General features: G+C 55.2%; 6 protein-coding genes across 6 annotated transcripts; 2 read left to right on the top strand and 4 right to left on the bottom strand.

Moving 5' to 3' along the window:
- Positions 1-850: 850 nt before the first annotated feature.
- Positions 851-2,994, bottom strand: C8Q71DRAFT_212881 (ARM repeat-containing protein). Its single transcript, XM_047917051.1, has 7 exons — positions 2,660-2,994; positions 2,441-2,602; positions 2,265-2,384; positions 2,113-2,208; positions 1,853-2,059; positions 1,548-1,785; positions 851-1,487 (listed from the first exon to the last, which is right to left on the bottom strand). Exons 1-7 carry the CDS (start codon positions 2,924-2,926, stop codon positions 1,330-1,332), a joined length of 1,248 nt encoding a protein of 415 aa, XP_047783676.1. The 5' UTR covers positions 2,927-2,994; the 3' UTR covers positions 851-1,329.
- On the bottom strand, positions 2,597-4,548 carry C8Q71DRAFT_212885 (uncharacterized protein). The gene is made up of 6 exons (XM_047917052.1): positions 4,440-4,548; positions 4,290-4,389; positions 4,140-4,235; positions 3,907-4,089; positions 2,660-3,357; positions 2,597-2,602 (listed from the first exon to the last, which is right to left on the bottom strand). Exons 2-5 carry the CDS (start codon positions 4,377-4,379, stop codon positions 2,926-2,928), a joined length of 801 nt encoding a protein of 266 aa, XP_047783675.1. The 5' UTR covers positions 4,380-4,389; positions 4,440-4,548; the 3' UTR covers positions 2,597-2,602; positions 2,660-2,925.
- Positions 4,549-5,241: 693 nt separating this feature from the next.
- Positions 5,242-9,555, bottom strand: C8Q71DRAFT_733701 (kinesin heavy chain). Its single transcript, XM_047922347.1, has 18 exons — positions 9,352-9,555; positions 9,095-9,286; positions 9,033-9,043; positions 8,855-8,928; positions 8,644-8,800; positions 8,447-8,590; positions 8,163-8,392; positions 7,469-8,107; positions 7,158-7,406; positions 6,838-7,102; positions 6,714-6,778; positions 6,512-6,661; positions 6,295-6,456; positions 6,096-6,236; positions 5,847-6,033; positions 5,625-5,787; positions 5,550-5,557; positions 5,242-5,488 (listed from the first exon to the last, which is right to left on the bottom strand). The coding sequence occupies exons 1-18, from the start codon at positions 9,381-9,383 to the stop codon at positions 5,454-5,456; spliced, it is 2,904 nt and encodes a 967-aa protein (XP_047783674.1). The 5' UTR covers positions 9,384-9,555; the 3' UTR covers positions 5,242-5,453.
- Positions 9,556-9,675: 120 nt separating this feature from the next.
- C8Q71DRAFT_733698 (Elf1-domain-containing protein) lies at positions 9,676-10,262 on the bottom strand. The gene is made up of 3 exons (XM_047922346.1): positions 10,186-10,262; positions 10,007-10,132; positions 9,676-9,954 (listed from the first exon to the last, which is right to left on the bottom strand). Exons 1-3 carry the CDS (start codon positions 10,244-10,246, stop codon positions 9,812-9,814), a joined length of 330 nt encoding a protein of 109 aa, XP_047783673.1. The 5' UTR covers positions 10,247-10,262; the 3' UTR covers positions 9,676-9,811.
- Positions 10,263-10,692: 430 nt separating this feature from the next.
- Positions 10,693-14,269, top strand: C8Q71DRAFT_794024 (kinesin motor domain-containing protein; the record flags this gene model as incomplete). The annotated part of the gene is made up of 7 exons (XM_047925516.1): positions 10,693-10,952; positions 11,005-11,649; positions 11,703-12,340; positions 12,391-12,806; positions 12,857-13,309; positions 13,362-13,494; positions 13,548-14,269. The coding sequence occupies 7 exons, from the start codon at positions 10,693-10,695 to the stop codon at positions 14,267-14,269; spliced, it is 3,267 nt and encodes a 1,088-aa protein (XP_047783672.1).
- A 363-nt stretch (positions 14,270-14,632) lies between these two features.
- On the top strand, positions 14,633-15,123 carry C8Q71DRAFT_699315 (vacuolar protein sorting 55 superfamily protein; the record flags this gene model as incomplete). Its single annotated transcript, XM_047920062.1, has 3 exons — positions 14,633-14,732; positions 14,786-14,999; positions 15,057-15,123. Coding segments are annotated over 3 exons (381 nt in total), but the record flags the coding sequence as incomplete, so codon positions are not given.
- Between the last annotated feature and the right edge of the window lie 178 nt (positions 15,124-15,301).

Below are 15,301 nucleotides of genomic sequence, written 5' to 3'. Positions count from 1 at the left end.
CATACGCGGTCGAAGTGTTCGAAGTCGAAGCGGTCTGTACGGACAATGTCGCAGCGCCATACGGTGTGTAAGGGTTATGCGCAGAAGTATTGTGCGCGTACGTCTGAGGAGACGTGTCATACGCTGACAAACTTTGGTTCAGCTAACTCCCGCCAGCAGATAGAACAAAACACACCAGTAGTGCCGTATGCCTGAGACGGCTGTACGTAGCCATTGGCCGGTTGATATGCACCATACAAGCCATTCTCCTGGTAGTTCTGACCTTGATATTGACGCGAGTAGTCCGCGCTGGTCGCGACCTGGGTTGAGCCCCCACTAGCTTCGTAGCCGTGCGTGGCCTGTGCAGCGCCATAGGCAGCATACTGGTCGGAAGTCGTGCCATTCAACGTGCCTGCCGCACTGAAGAAGTCCACGCTATCCGCGTTGCCGTTGAACAATTCAGAGGCAACGGAAGAGTCCTGTGCATGAGACGTCTCTCCACCACTCCCCGTATGCTGACCAGATGCGTCCTGAATGTCGCCCCCCAGTGCCGCTGCGAAAGGATCTGTGGCAGGGTCTGTTCCACCGAATAGAGACGCCGCCTCGCCTGCACTGGAGTCCATGATGAAAGCAGACAGTGAGTGGGAGAGGCAGTGAGCCTGGTTGGCGGGTGGGACGAGCTCGTAATTGGCGCTGAGTATGTAGAACACGTATATTTAGTCGTCTCGCCGGCACGCGAGCGCCTACGCGACCATGACCTAGAGCCGCAGCGTCGGTCACGCCGTACGACTCATACACTGTACGTACAGTATGTACATGAATTCCGCGCGCAACTGGCAGAGAATTCCCACTCGCACCCTCAGCCTCCTCATGCGGTATTATAATTTGCTTTATTCCACCATTAGCAGAGAACAACTGCGCGAATATACATAGTATGTAGCACCCGGGTAACGAATGTGTCCGAAGACGAGAGAAATACTAGTCTGCGGGAGTAGGTACTAAAAGATGCGCGATATACGATATAGCAACGGCGAGGAGCGATGTAGAGCTATGTCAGTCTAAATATGCACGGATGAAAGAGAGGATGCGATTATGTCGGCGTCTGGAGCAGTACGAGAGAGAGTGCTAAAAGGATATGTAGGGTATCAATCATGCAAGCGATTATACCAGAATATGTGACGGCTTCCGATCCAGTGACTATAGTCCCATGTACGATAATTACTTGCTGGATGAAGGTATCGCGGTGGCTTGAGCGTCTTTGAAAGACTCTTCCTTCGGTGTACTGTCTCCTACATTGTCAGAAGCACACTTCTCAAGGAGGCGCTCGACTAGTTGCAAGTAAGCACAAGGTCATTCAGTGGTGAGTACTCCGAACTCACTAGACGTTAGATGCTTACTGAAGGTGCTCGAATATCTCCTCATGTTCATGAGCTGTGGCCTGATATTGGCAATCAGGGCCTCCTTTTGTTCGCCTTCGACGACAGTCAGAGCTCGCTGGAGGACATAATCTATGGTACGTTATTCGGCAGTGAGCATGGTCCAGTGCGAGACGTGATATAACTACGCACTGGCATACTGGTCTTTCATCATCGCCAGTACAGGACTCAGTCCATCCGGACGCGGTGCCATCAGCTCGTCGATCAACAGCCTCCGGCTCTCAGAGTCCGCTGTGACAAGAACCTTCTCGCACACGTTGGAGGCGAACTTGTGCCGAGCCATATGTAGCATCTGTCCCCGAAGCTTGGAAACCACGACCGCGCGATCCTGCGGCTTCCCGTGCTCAAGCACAAATTGAACGACGTAGTTCTATGCAACCACATTAGCCAATGCCACAGAAGCTTGATGCAAGAACCGCTGAGTAACGTATACATACCCCGAACTGATCCTGCATCAGCTGCGTGACGTGCTTATGCAGTTCGTCCATCAACGGGCGAATATGGTCATCCTGAAGGTGCTCGAAGCATCTCTGAAGAACGCGGCAGCCGTACGGATGGGTCGCGAGCTCATACACGAAGCCTCTAAACGCGCTGACGAAGGTCAGGCGCTCAGGAGACACAAGCTCGATCAGCTTTTGGATGACCTGGGCAATGTGAACGTGAGCGGACGAAACCGGCCACAGCTTTGACGGCTTACATGGTTACCGTTGGCGTCCCTCACACAGCGCAAAACCTGACCCTCGAGTTCCTGCACGAAGGTACTCTGCTGGTCCGGCGTAACATACTCCACTGCCTGTGAAACGCATAAGCCTGACCAGTCCGCAACGATGAGGAGGGCAAGATACAGACCTTCTGGACAACACGACAGCCGTACATCTGTAACGACAGAGGCAGGACGTGGCCCTCCATGGTCTTCGCCAACAGTGTCCGCTGAGTCTGTGTACCATGCTCAAACAGCTTCTGAACGACCTGCGTACATAGATAGCTCAGAGCTAATCGGTGGGTGCACGGCTCTCGCGACCTACATAGTTGCCGAAGACGTCTTGAATAAGCTGCAACGCATGTAGCGGCACAATCTCGTCGAAGATTCTTTGTTTCTCTTCGCCGCTCGCTGTTTCAACCTTCTGCTGGATGAACCGTGATCCGTGCTGATCGCCACTGAACTCAACGATGTAGCCGTAAATGTCCTATAGTTTTCACGTTAAACACTCGGCAGATGGCTGTATCAGTGCATAGCGACGTACCTTGAGCTCCCACTTGCGACTCTTGTTCGCTCGGAACTCATCCAAAAGCGGGCTACGGATGGCAACGCGGTGGTCTGGTGCGACATGACCCCGTCGGCCACCTCGGCCACCGTGATGGAACTGGTGCATCTGTGGATGATGACCCATGCCAGGGGGGCCGTACACTGTCCCAGCGGGGACCATAACCGAAGGCTGGGAACCATATTCCCCAGGTGTGTGATACGCTTGGGGATGCGGCGAGGGCGTCGAGCGTACATTGGCGTACATTAGACCATGCGGAGCGAGCTGTTGTGGGGTGTACTGTTGGGGGGAGAGGTGAGCAGAACCGACCAAGAATTACGTAGCAGCAACAAACTATATCTCACTTGGATATCACGCTTCTTGTCGAGCAGCGGCGAATGCGTGGGAGGAGCATGGTAGACCATGGGCTGTGTTGGGTAGTAATATTGAGAGCCCATGGGTCGAGGGGAAGCGGCATAGTCGTAGAAAATTCCCGATTGGTGGTTGTGAATGTCGGGCACAGCATGGGGATGGAGGGACTGGGGCGTAAGACCAGGATACACGTTGGGAGCTGTTGGCGCGGCAGTGAGGGCAGGAGATGGCGCGTACAAGGTTTCGGACGTTGGGCGATAGGCATCGTATGAATACTGATAATCGACAGGCGCGGAAGGACCACTGTAGTAAGCGGAATAGTCTGTCTGTGGGAAGCCACTGTAAGGCGCTCGTTGTTGGACTTGTGGCGGAGCTCGTAAATGATGAGGGGACGGGTGCTGTCCGAACTGGCCACCCAAGGGTGAGGGCAAAGGAGCGAGCCCCTGCTGAGCTTGCTGCTGAAGCGCGCCGCTGTCATCCGCGGCGACCATGCCCCGGAAGGCCATGGACAAATCCTCTTCTACAAATGAGGAAGTCTCAAGAGACGCAGCATAGGGTTCCCCTTGACCTTCAGTTTGGACGAGCGGCTGCTGAGTTGAATAAGGCGAAGGCACGCCGTAGGCAGGCCGCGCCGAGGATGACGACGGGTACCGTGATGGGACGGTTGGGTCACGACCGAGGCCGCTACCGAACCTTTGCGGGGAATAATGACCCCGTTTCTGCGCAGAGCCTGCCACTGTCCCCAACGACGCGCCGTGGGGGTTTGCTACGTGTCTCTGGCGAGACGAGTGTAAAGGCAGAGAAGAATGGCCCTCCTTTGGTGGAAGCGCATGTGAGACAGCAGCCAACCTGATTATCTAGCGCAGTCAGCTTACCAGAGTTCCCTCTTTCTGTGAGTTCTCGACTACTTCGTCCCACGTTCCACTGGTAGACCTCGAGCCCCATGCATCTCCAAGGCTAGAACGGTAAGAATCCGTCTGAGACGTAGATGGGTCGTGTGCACTGCCCGACGACGACGTCGAGACGTTGCGCACTCCAGAGGGATTATTACCCCAGACCTGATAGCTAGCTTTAATGAAAGCACTCAAACATTGTTCGTGACACGTACCTGCCAGCCTGAGCTGAGTACCTTCAGTCCATTGGAAGCCCCCATCCCGGCGTTGAGTATACTTGCAGACGCTGCCGGCTTGCGCTGTGTGTGTGCCTGTAACATGAGACCGCTCAGTACAGCCATGAGTGGCAGAAGAAAGCGGCGTACGTGGCTTGGTGGACTCGACGGTGAATGTCCCCCAGAACGTGATGACGAGGCAGAAGGTTTTGGCCCAGTGGGATCAGGATTGGCGGCCATTGGAGTGCCTCTATGTATGGGATGAGCAACCAAGTAAAGAGCGAGGAAATCTGCTCTTACAAGGAGGTGCGAAAGGCGGACACGCTTCAGACGTGCTCTTCCGATCCGACAACTCAACGCCGACTCCGATAATGGAAAACACCGGAATAATGGAAGCAATATTAAAGCGACAAAGAAGTGACGAAATGGTCGGCGACACGGTCACGGGAGGAAAAGGAAGCAACTCGGGTGTACGTCGCGGAGTGCGTTCGTTCGCGTACGGGCGACGCGTCTCAACGTGCCGCTCACTCACCAGGCTGGCTGCCGGTATAGCAGGACGCGTCGAGATAGCAAACCTGCCTGGTAGTCCCAGCCAAAGTGGACTGGATGGGGACGAGAGGGTGAGGGCGACGTAGATTGAGGGCGCACCGCGGTCCTGGAGAACCAGGGATGGGATCTGCGGTCAATATTTGATTCCGCTGAAACCGCAGACCATTTTGGCCGGGCGGGCTGTCGGGCTTCATCAACCCTATGCCACGTGTCGCGCCTCCGTCGCCCCAAATGCCGCCGGACGGGTAAAACGAAACTCGGTGGAGGAAGACCAGAAGGCGCTGTGCTGCCCGACGTGGCAACGCCCGATCTCTGCTGCATATGCTTCCATCAGATCACCGAGCGACCCTGACGGCGAACTCTCGGTAAATACGCCGGCCACCCGCAGTCCGGCACCCGCCTGCGACGTGCAGGCTGGCCAGCAGCTGTGTCCAACAAAGCCATGAGCACAGGGAACGAGCAACAGCAAGATTTGGCATACCGCCACAGGCGCGTGTGCGGACGCGCCAGCCCGAGCGCGTCACGGCGAGACACCGACAGGCAAGCGACGTCGGGCTCAGGCGCGTCATTTCGACCAGCCTCAGGGTGGAAAATGAAATGAAAATTTTGGCGAGAGAATAGAGTTTGCGCTCTCCGCGGGCCGGTTGTCAAATCCAGATGCATTACTAACAGACGATAGATGCGATGCAAAACGTACAACCACTCTGTATGATGGGTATGCGGTAACATAAAGGAATGGAAAGCAGTCAGTAAAAGGCACACGAATCACCGTGAGTTGAAGAACCACGATGCCCGCTTGGCTGAAGGCAAACCTGCTTGTGAGCAAAACAGCACCCCGAACGACGTTACCAATATACATACCTCCGGTACTAAAGCAATATTTGGTTGGCACATCAGAAGCCTGTCGGACCCTAGTGATTTAATTGGCGAACTCACCCTGACTCCTCGTTCTGCAGCCTTGCCAAGGGATTGGCGTTGGCCCCGGCCAACGGCGGACTTGCGCTTGCAATGGCTGCACTGGCGGCGGCGGAGCCTCCGCCACCCCGCAAAGGCTTCGCGATACGACCGAAACTGAGCGTAGACGAGGTGGCCTTCTGGGCTAAACGGAAGTGCAGCCACGTCAGACCGAGATTACGCAAAAGAATAGTCCGATCATACCGCGCGCTTGATCGAGCCTCTCCTTCACTGCCGCTAATTGAGCCTCGAACTTCTGGTTCTGAACCGCGAGCCTGCGATCTGCGTCCTGGAGAAGCGCTTCAAGATTCTGTATCCGCTCGTTTCGGGCAAGAAGCTTGCGCTCCGCGATCCCCGCCTCCTTCTTGAGCGCGGAGTTCTGGTCGACAAGCTGCGAGAAGAAGGGGTTTGTGAGCGGGTGAACCCTAGGGCCCCGTTGAAACAGGTGCGAACCTGCTTCTGAACCACGGTCAACTGCTCGAGGTTCCTCTCCAGGAACGCCATCTTCTTCTGCTGCGCTTTGCTATTGCTGTTGCGGATGACATTGTTGTATTGCTCCTTGATCTCATCAAGCTGGATCTCCAGCTCAACCACCTAGTCGGAGCACGTGATTAGTGTTGCCTTGTTGATCAGGGACCGCGGGGATTCGTACCTTCTCGCAGCGATTCTGCAAATCTCTCATGAGCGACTTCTTGACACCGTCGAATTCGGCCAGTTGGACGCTGATTGCCTTTCTTGTGCGTTCGAGATCCTGAGCGCTCTCAGCGAGGTTCTTGCCACCTTCGATGCCCGCAGATGTAACAGCGAAGGCACGCTACAACACCCACCGTGTCAGCGAACAGCAACACAGAGAGCGACTCTAGAGAGACCTTGAGCTCTTCGTTGACACTCTTGAGGCTGTCGATAGTAGCATTGAGAGTGCGAACTTCGCTGGTGCGGATCTCGAGCTGTTGCCTGAGGTCTTGGACTTCGCTGGCGTGCGCATCGCGCTTGGCGACGTATTGAGCCTCAAGCTTGTTCTGTTGTAACGTGTCAGACTCATCAAATCACGAATCAGATGGCAGTCAATACCTTGAGCTCGGACATGGACTCCGCCACATCGACGTTGCTGACCTCCTCATCGTGAATTGTCTTTTCTGTAAACGCATTACGAGTGAGAAAGGGCGGCACCAACTCAGTTTCAAGCATCACTGACCGAGAAGTTCTTCGTACTCCGCCTCAAGAGCAGAGATACGAGCCTCGAGCTCATCACGCCTACGCGAGTTCATTTCATTCTCCTCCTGGCTCTGCCTGAGGCGGTCGATCGTCTCACGAATGAGCGACTGTCCGTCCGCCAGCTGCCGCCTGACGGTGACGATGTCATCGTACGACAAAGCGGACAAGCCAGTGTCGGAGTCAATAGTGTCGAGCTTCGCCAGAATCTGACGGAGCTGCTCGTCCTTCTCGGAGAACGTTCCTTGCTATATATGGCAGTCAATACTGTGATGTACGACTGCAAACAACAGATGCACCCACAGTGTCAAACTTTGCCATCATCAGGGCCATCTTCTCCTGCTTGCGCTTCTCTCTGTCTTCTGCAGAAGCATCCTTCTGCGAAGCCTTGAGCTCCAGGATGGTCTTCTTGAGCTCATCCAGCTCCGCTTTCGTGTCCTGGTTCTGCTCTTTGAGAATGTCAATAGTGATGACGCTCTCCTTATTGTCGTAGTCGAGGCGCTCCACTTGCAGACGGAACTCGTTGAGCTGTCCGGACATCGTCTTGTTCTCCTGCAGGCGAACAAGCGGCGTCAGCAAGGAATGCATCACAAGTCTATAAGTGGGTTACGTACCTTCGACAGAGAAGCCTCCTGCTCCTTGAGGAACGTAAGCTCCTCCTTGAGCTCCCCAACGAGCTTCTGAGCCGCAATGAGAGCAAACTCCTTCTCGGCGAGCTGGTCACTGAGCTCGTTCTCCCGCTTCAAGAACTCTTCACGCTCGTCCTTGTCCAGACCAACGACGGTCGGCGTCTGTGGCCTACTATCCAGTTCGCGCAGCCCCTCGATAGCTGGGTTCACTGGCGTCATGCTGCGTGCCGATGACGGCGTCGGCGACGTCGGAGTCTTCTTCGGCGGAGCGGCGGTGGCATCCGCCTTCTCGGATGAGGCCCAGTCTGCCTGCGCGACGGTACCTCCTGCGCGCCAGATGGCGAGCTCGGCCTCGAGAGCAGCGATGTACTTCTGGTAAGAACTGTTGGCAGCGTTGGCCTTCGTGAGGAGCGCCTTGAGCTCGAGTGGCGATAGCTCGGCATTGACACGAGCGGTATTCTTGATGGACTTAGCACGGATACCGAAACGAAGGGTAGACAGGGTCTCTGCCTCGTTGTAGGCCGATGGAGAGCAGTTGATGATGAGAGTCGTCCGTGAGTTACCACCGAGCGACTCTTGTAGGATACGGGTGAGTTTAGAGTCGCGGTAGGGAACGTGCTTCGCCTAAAGGGAGGTTACATCAGTGATGAAGCGCAAGGCCAGTTTGTTCACAAAATACCTTCGAGTCAGTGAGCGCGTTGATGACCATACCGAGAGCCGAGAGCGACTTGTTGATCTTCTTGGCTTCCTCAAGGGTTTGGCCGGAAGCACCCGTCTTTCCCACCTTCTCCGAACCAGCCAAATCGACCAAGTACAAGTTACCAGTCTTCTGAGCACCTGTTTCTGTGTTCCTTTGGCGAATGGTGACCAAGAAGATGGAATGTGACCGAGAACTCTCGGCGTTCATGTCTGACCACTAACTCAGCTACACCCGTCGTGGGAGTAAGCATTATGGTCACTCACTTGTTGACGAGACTACTCGGGCAGCACCACCTTGTCGCATGACCTCGTAGACTTCGCGGGCACTGCTGACGTAGTAGTCGGTAAGGTTCTTGACATAAACACCCTTTGACTTCTCCTCGTGTATTTGGAGGTTGTCGTTTTGCGCTGGAAGTCGCGTCTATGACCGTCACAGGCCCGAACAAATGAACAACACGCACGCGCAAGGAGATCACGAATCCTCTCTAGGTAGATCTCCATGTACGACACCTTCACGACATACTCAAGGTGGGAGTCGGACTCGACGATGGATTGGAAGATTTGCTCCGTGATTCGGGGAATGAGACCCTTCAGGTCCTGGGAGTCGATGTCCGCACCCTGAACGAACTATGGTGAGCTTCAAAAGCTATATGATCAACTACTGGAACGCACCATCATGGTAAACGTCTTTCCACTACCCGTCTGACCGTATGCAAACACGGTGCCATTGTAACCATCCAAAACATCTGGGTGCAGAAATGAGTCCAATTGAGCACGAACAATTGCGAAGGACTTCGTCGAAGCCACAGATGCGCGGTAGATGCGCGTAGAGTGGTCCCAAGACACGTACCCTTGACAATGCTGTACCAACGGTTAGTATCTATAAACGCAACCAACGAGCTTCACACTCACTCCTTGACACCGTAATCGAACACTTCGTGTTGCTGGGTGCCGGGAGGAAAGACCCTGTCGAACGTGAAGCCATCCTTCTCCGGACCAGAGCTCAGCTGCGCTGATCGCAATTGCACCGACTGAAGGTTTTCACTGAAGGACACGACGATATCTCCGCCTTCCCGAAGCTCGAGAGAATTGGGTGGTCGAAAACTACACAAGGATCACGACATTAGATGTAGAGCTGCAAGCACGCCCGCAGTACAACAGAGCCGTACCGACAGACGACCTTGATGTTCGTGGAAGACATTCTAACAGGGCTACAGGCGTACAGAGACTCTAGCTTTGGCTATCTTGCCGTAATGGATGCCAGAGGTATTGGACCACGCTGGCAAGGCGCGTCCTCTATGAGAACGGAGAAGGAGAGTGAGGGATGGCGGTAAGCACCAGCCCGCGGCTCAAGAGCAGCAGCACACGCGCGTCGGCGTCTATATTTGTCCCTGTTGTCAAGCTCGGAGTCGCGTTTACCGCGTCCATCCGGGGCGCGTTACATCGTCCCACGATTCCTCATTCTGGGTCTCTTCACCAGCAGACTTATGATATAGAGCAATCCGAGACCGGCGAAAACGGCTGGGATTCTCAATGAAGCTGTTAATCCATGATGATACAGAGTGAATGTCCGAGTGTCTATAGAGCTACAGAGTGGCGCAAGGATAAAGGAGCTGACAAAACCGACTTTTACTCGTTGTCACTGCCGAAGTTCACAGCTGGGGCACTTCGACTTGATCCCACTGTCGGGCGACGGTTGGTCAACGTCTCTTTCTCTGCAGCGTCGGCGGCATCGATCCACTCCGAGTAGATGTCAATAGGTTCAGTAAGGTCTGCAAACGCCGATCAGCGACATCAACATCGGTAATTGTGCACACGACGTACGGTTGACTTTGCTTTGGTAGCGCTGATCGCAGACTTTGCAGAAGAGTTGCGCAACGCCCTCTTTCCGGTCAAGCCTCACTGTGACCGACTTGTCATGGTGGCAGAACAGACATGTGAATTGAGTCTCTTCCGCCAGTATCAGTATGCTGCTCACAGAATGAGACACGATGTCGACTTACCCAAAGGCTCCTTCCTGCGGGGACCAGTTGGTTTGCGCGACGACTTTTTGCGCTTACCCATGAGCGCAAGTGACAAGATCGACCACCAGCAACGTAATATGAAGCCACAGCTAAGTGACCAAAGAAGCAGGTGGTTCGCACGGATGCTCGCACACGTGACTGGACGCGGGCAGCGAGCGCGTCGTGTTGAACTCCGTCGCGGCGTCGCCGGACACTACTTTCCCGCCACACCCGCCCACCATGGCCTCACGCCGCGCGCCGTCTACGCGCAGCCGGAGCGTTATCAGCACTATGCTTCCTCCCGCATCTACCAGACCACGATCCGTAATGGCAAAGTCTAACTCTTCCCAACGATCCAGGGTCGCCAGTCCTGCCGAAGACCATGATCATGAGCCGCCCGCACCTGCGCCCAAATCCTCCAAATCGCACGCAAGTACCTCTGCCCAGGACGAAACAGAAACCAACATTCAGGTAGTCATTCGGTGTCGCCGCCGCTCTGAACGCGAGATGGAGGAGAACTCGCCCATTATTGTCACTACGAACGGCCCCAAAGGCAAAGATATCACGATTGAAACCGCTGCCCCCGTGTCAAGCCTCGGAGTTGTCACTCTCCCTCCGACAAGAACGTATCCCTTCGACACCGTCTTTGGGCCCGAAGCCGACCAAGCGTTGGTGTACCATGAAGTTGTTAGCCCAATGTTGGACGAGGTGCTCATGGGCTATAATTGTACCTTGTTCGCATATGGGCAGACCGGTACAGGAAAGACGTACGCCGTGACCTCATATGAACCTTCTGTTGACCGATCAATGTATCTGTAGCTTCACCATGCAAGGCGATCTATCCACCACGCCGATGGGAAATCCCTCACCACAAGCGGGCATGATTCCGCGAGTCCTCTTCCGTCTGTTCCATCACCTCGAGTCCTCCGGATCGGATTACAGCGTGAAGATATCATTTATCGAGCTCTATAACGAAGAACTTCGTGACCTACTGGCCCCCGAACTCGCTGCGCCCGTCGGTTCGACGCAGCCCATGGGAATGGGCGCCCAGAAAGACAACTCGGGACAGGGCAACCTCAAGATTTTTGACGACGCGAGCAAGAAAGGTGTCTTCATCCAGGGCCTCGAAGATGCCTGTGTCAAGGACGCCGCGGATGCACTCGCGTTACTGACCAAGGGCAGTCAGCGGAGGCAGATCGCAGCTACGAAGTTCAACGACCATTCCAGTCGTTCACACTCGGTGTTCTCCATCACGGTACACACGAAGGAGACATCTTCAATGGGCGACGATCTGCTCAAGGTCGGGAAGCTGAATCTCGTCGACTTGGCAGGTTCAGAGAACATCGGGCGATCTGGCGCAGAGAACAAACGAGCTCGCGAGGCAGGTATGATCAATCAGAGCTTGCTCACGCTTGGGCGAGTCATCAATGCTCTTGTGGACCGATCCACGCATGTGCCCTACCGGTGTGTATCATTCTCTGCCGGAGAAAAGCCTGCTGACGAACGCATACACGTAGCGAATCCAAATTGACCCGACTACTACAGGACTCCCTCGGAGGCCGCACCAAGACTTGTATCATCGCTACCATCTCTCCTGCACGATCCAACATGGAAGAGACCCTCTCGACACTCGATTATGCTATCCGCGCGAAGTCCATCCGTAACCGCCCTGAGGTCAACCAACGGATGACACGTAACTCCTTGCTCAAGGAGTACGTTGCTGAGATTGAGCGTCTCAAAGCGGATGTTCTCGCCGCGCGCGAGAAGAACGGCATCTTCTTCGCGGAGGAGCGGTGGAACCAGATGATGGCGGAGCAGGAGCTGCGTGACACCGAGATGCAGGAAGCGCGCAAACAGGTCGAGGTGGTCGAGAGCCAGCTCCGGAACGTCCGCGATGAGTTCGAGCAGAGTATCGCCCTGCTGATGAAGAGGGACGGTGAGCTGAAGGAGACGCGGGAGAAGCTCCAGGCTACTGAGGGCGAGTTGGAGGTGAAGGAGACGCAGTTGAAGGTCGTCAAGGGTGCGTTGGAGGAGGAAGTTGTGGTTCGGCAAGCGCACCAGGCCACGGAAGGCAGGCTCGACGACGTTGCTACAGGTATGAAGAAAGTTGCTCAAGAGAGCTTGAGCGACCTCGGATGCCTGCACAACAAGCTCGGTAAGCTGCTCTGCTACGACATGCAGACGAATCCGCTCACGCTTATTCAGAGCGTAAGACGACTGTCATGAACTCGAACACGAAGGCTGTCTCCTCAAACAGCAAGATCCTTACGATGCAAGCGCAGGCACTGTCGACGAAACTTGACGCATTCATGAAGACGTCTACCACGCACGTCCAAAGGCTACGCTCCGGGTCCGAAGAATTCCAGACGAAAGAGCGCGAGGCACTGGCCGCGATCTCTCAACGGATCAACGAGCAGCTAGAGAAGGTCCGGGAAGCGCTCCAGACTATCCACGCTCGCGAAGAAGCGTCTGGCAGCGCAGTGGAGACAATCCAGAGTGCTATCCAGGAGACGCAGGAAAGCGTGAAGAAGGGTTTTACGGCATGGACGGAGGATCTGCGTCAGCAATGCGAGGCAATGTGTCAAGAAGCTGAGGCGTCCAGTATGGCGAGCTGTGCTAGCGTATGTAAACAGGCCCTTTTCATGATCATTACTGATGGACATATATGCAGGTAGAGACAGCGTTCAAAGCGTTGGGCAACGTCACTGACACCGTTCTCCGAGAGGCGCAGACCTACGTTGCGTCGGAGCGCAAGTTGCTGCAGGAGGCCAAAACCCTGGCCGCCAACACCACAAACGCAGAAATCCTCCGGCTACAGCAACAAAACGCCCTGCTCACACGACTGCTTGAGGCCGAGAAGACCAAGGCAGATCGCGCGAAGGACGATATGTTGAAGCGTATCTCTGGGCTTCTGGGCGACTTCACCGCTGAGCGTGACCGTAGCCTGAGAGAGGCGTTCTCGGCAATGACGGAGAGCAATGCATCTGCTGAGCAAGAGATGGTGCAGCTGGGCCAGGAGCATGGCAAGCGTCTGGAGGATGTCGTTGGCCGTGGCAAGCAGTGGAGCCTGGACTTGGAGAAGCGAGGAGCAGAAGGCAAGAGGACAAGAGACGGCGGCATCAAGGTAGGCTATGTCCTGATGTGGAATGGAGATCATATGGCTCACATTCTCTCAGACCATCAATGCTGCTCGTACCGTCATCCGCAGCGGCTTCTCCGACGTACAAAGTTCAGTATTAAGCTCCACCTCTCTGTATACTGAGAGCTTGAAGCGCCAGACGCATGAGTTGGGCACGACTTGCAACGAAGGTTCGTCAGCTAGCGTCTTGTGATGCACATTGTGATTGACGTGCGACCTGAAGCATTCGATCGCGTGTCTCGGGCCAAGAGGGCGAGAATCGAAGCCACCGACTCATTAGCTGCTGATGCGCAGTCGACATACCGCTATGTCCAACGTGGCATCTCGTCGACATCGCGGAACATTGAGGCCTCGACGAGTCGGATAGCAGGGGAAAGCTCTGGTCTATCTACTGCAACCGATACCTACGGTTCGGCTGCTAGTGGACACCTAGCAACTCTCCGACAAGCCACTCAGTCCCTCATCCAGGACGGGATGCGGGAAGACATGCCCACTGGAGCGACTCCACGGAAACGGAGTTGGGACTATGAAGACCAGTGGGAGCTCACGAAGAGCAGGGACGCACTGCTGAAGGAGTGGAGGAGGAGAGGGCACTCTCAAGCCAAGAGCGAGACGTTCCTCGCGGAACACCTGCCCTTGCCTGACGGCGAGGAGCCAGAGGGAGAATCGGAAGATGAAATGGTCGTCGACTCCGGAACTCCCGAGGAGGTGGTAGAGGAGAGCATCACGCCGCCCGCTGAAGACCTTCCTGGACCACCACCACAAGTGAAATCCCTCTCGTCTTCAGCATCCTCGGCATCCTCTTCGATACCCCCGCCTGTTGCTGGACTCAAGAAGCCGACGCAGGGAGTTTTCAGTAAGTCAGGGCTCCCACCTGTGGGAACGTTGACTGAACGGTCGACAAACGTGATAGTGGCAAGAGGATCTCGCAGGACTCAGCGATGATGTCCTATGTATAGCATAGATTCACCCTACACCTGTGTATTCTTTCCCATAACCTTATTACTCTGTATCGTATGTCCGGATGCCACGCTTTCAGTCACTCTGGATTGCAGCCTGCAGGGAGCTGAAGGCTAGGGCCCAAGGCGGCCCATGGCGAACTCTGAACAAGGACTCGGACGCGATATTGTGGGCGCCAGTGTGTCTTGCTTACGTCAGTGACCGTCCTCGGGCGCGGTGCTAGCAGGGCCTGCGGAACGACCCCCTCAGTTGACTTACCCTCACCCTCTGTATCACCATGGCCCAGGCAGGCATCAAGAGTACGTACCACAATACAATGGGCTCTGAGACGCGCTCACTTCGTAGTGTCTTGTAGCCGTGATTCTCCTATCCTTCGTGCTTGCCGTCGGGTTCCTGCTCATCATCCTCTCGTGCGCGCTTTGGGCGAACTGGCTTCCTCTACTTGTCGGTCAGTGGTTGCTATGTATACGTCTCGTGCTATACTGAAGGCAATCGATATAGCATTGACATTTGTACTCGCACCCCTACCCAACGCGTTGTCGGCGAGCTGCGGAGGTGACGAGTTCTCCGCGGATTATGATGGTCCAGGACGCGGCGACCTAGCTCGCTTTATCACCTCGACTATCGTCGTAACCGGGTTCGCCTTCCCTCTCATCCTCGCCCACGCAGACGTGATCCGCCCGGGAGCATGCGCCATGTCGATCATTGGGGGAGGGTACGTCGCGTCGCGTCTCGTTCTTATGAACATCCTCCAGCTCATACATTCTCCTAGATTGGTATATGGTACTATTCTAGCATACAGCGCTGCGTTCAGACAGGAAGACTCCGAGTATGACTAAATGTCCGGTCCACCTCTTGCTACCGCCTCGGGTCGCAGTACATAAGGACGTTGTAAGCCCTCCTGTACACTATCCTACACTGCCCTGTCTCCTTGACCCATGTGGTACACTGCCTGGTACACACAGCAACCGGAGATGTCCCGCCATTGGTATGTCACAGGCCTCCGACGGCACATCG

This window comes from Rhodofomes roseus (assembly GCF_022264815.1).
Source record: "Rhodofomes roseus strain CIRM-BRFM 1785 chromosome Unknown C8Q71scaffold_2, whole genome shotgun sequence".
Lineage (NCBI taxonomy): Eukaryota > Fungi > Basidiomycota > Agaricomycetes > Polyporales > Fomitopsidaceae > Rhodofomes > Rhodofomes roseus.
This window is presented reverse-complemented; position numbering and strand designations above follow the sequence as displayed.

Coding starts and splice junctions, on each gene's coding strand:
- C8Q71DRAFT_733698 (XM_047922346.1), bottom strand. CDS start 10,246: ATGGGTAAGCGCAAAAAGTCGTCGCGCAAACCAACTGGTCCCCGCAGG. Junction 10,133..10,185: donor CCGCAGGAAGGAGCCTTTGG/GTAAGTCGACAT, acceptor TACTGGCGGAAG/AGACTCAATTCACATGTCTG. Junction 9,955..10,006: donor CTACCAAAGCAAAGTCAACC/GTACGTCGTGTG, acceptor CGGCGTTTGCAG/ACCTTACTGAACCTATTGAC.
- C8Q71DRAFT_212881 (XM_047917051.1), bottom strand. CDS start 2,926: ATGTACGCCAATGTACGCTCGACGCCCTCGCCGCATCCCCAAGCGTAT. Junction 2,209..2,264: donor GCTGTCGTGTTGTCCAGAAG/GTCTGTATCTTG, acceptor TGCGTTTCACAG/GCAGTGGAGTATGTTACGCC. Junction 1,488..1,547: donor GATGAAAGACCAGTATGCCA/GTGCGTAGTTAT, acceptor AACGTACCATAG/ATTATGTCCTCCAGCGAGCT.
- C8Q71DRAFT_212885 (XM_047917052.1), bottom strand. CDS start 4,379: ATGGCCGCCAATCCTGATCCCACTGGGCCAAAACCTTCTGCCTCGTCA. Junction 4,090..4,139: donor TACTCAGCTCAGGCTGGCAG/GTACGTGTCACG, acceptor GCTAGCTATCAG/GTCTGGGGTAATAATCCCTC. Junction 3,358..3,906: donor CACAGAAAGAGGGAACTCTG/GTAAGCTGACTG, acceptor GGCTTCCCACAG/ACAGACTATTCCGCTTACTA.
- C8Q71DRAFT_733701 (XM_047922347.1), bottom strand. CDS start 9,383: ATGTCTTCCACGAACATCAAGGTCGTCTGTCG. Junction 8,801..8,854: donor GAAAGACGTTTACCATGATG/GTGCGTTCCAGT, acceptor TAGTTCGTTCAG/GGTGCGGACATCGACTCCCA. Junction 7,407..7,468: donor AGGAGGCTTCTCTGTCGAAG/GTACGTAACCCA, acceptor GTTCGCCTGCAG/GAGAACAAGACGATGTCCGG.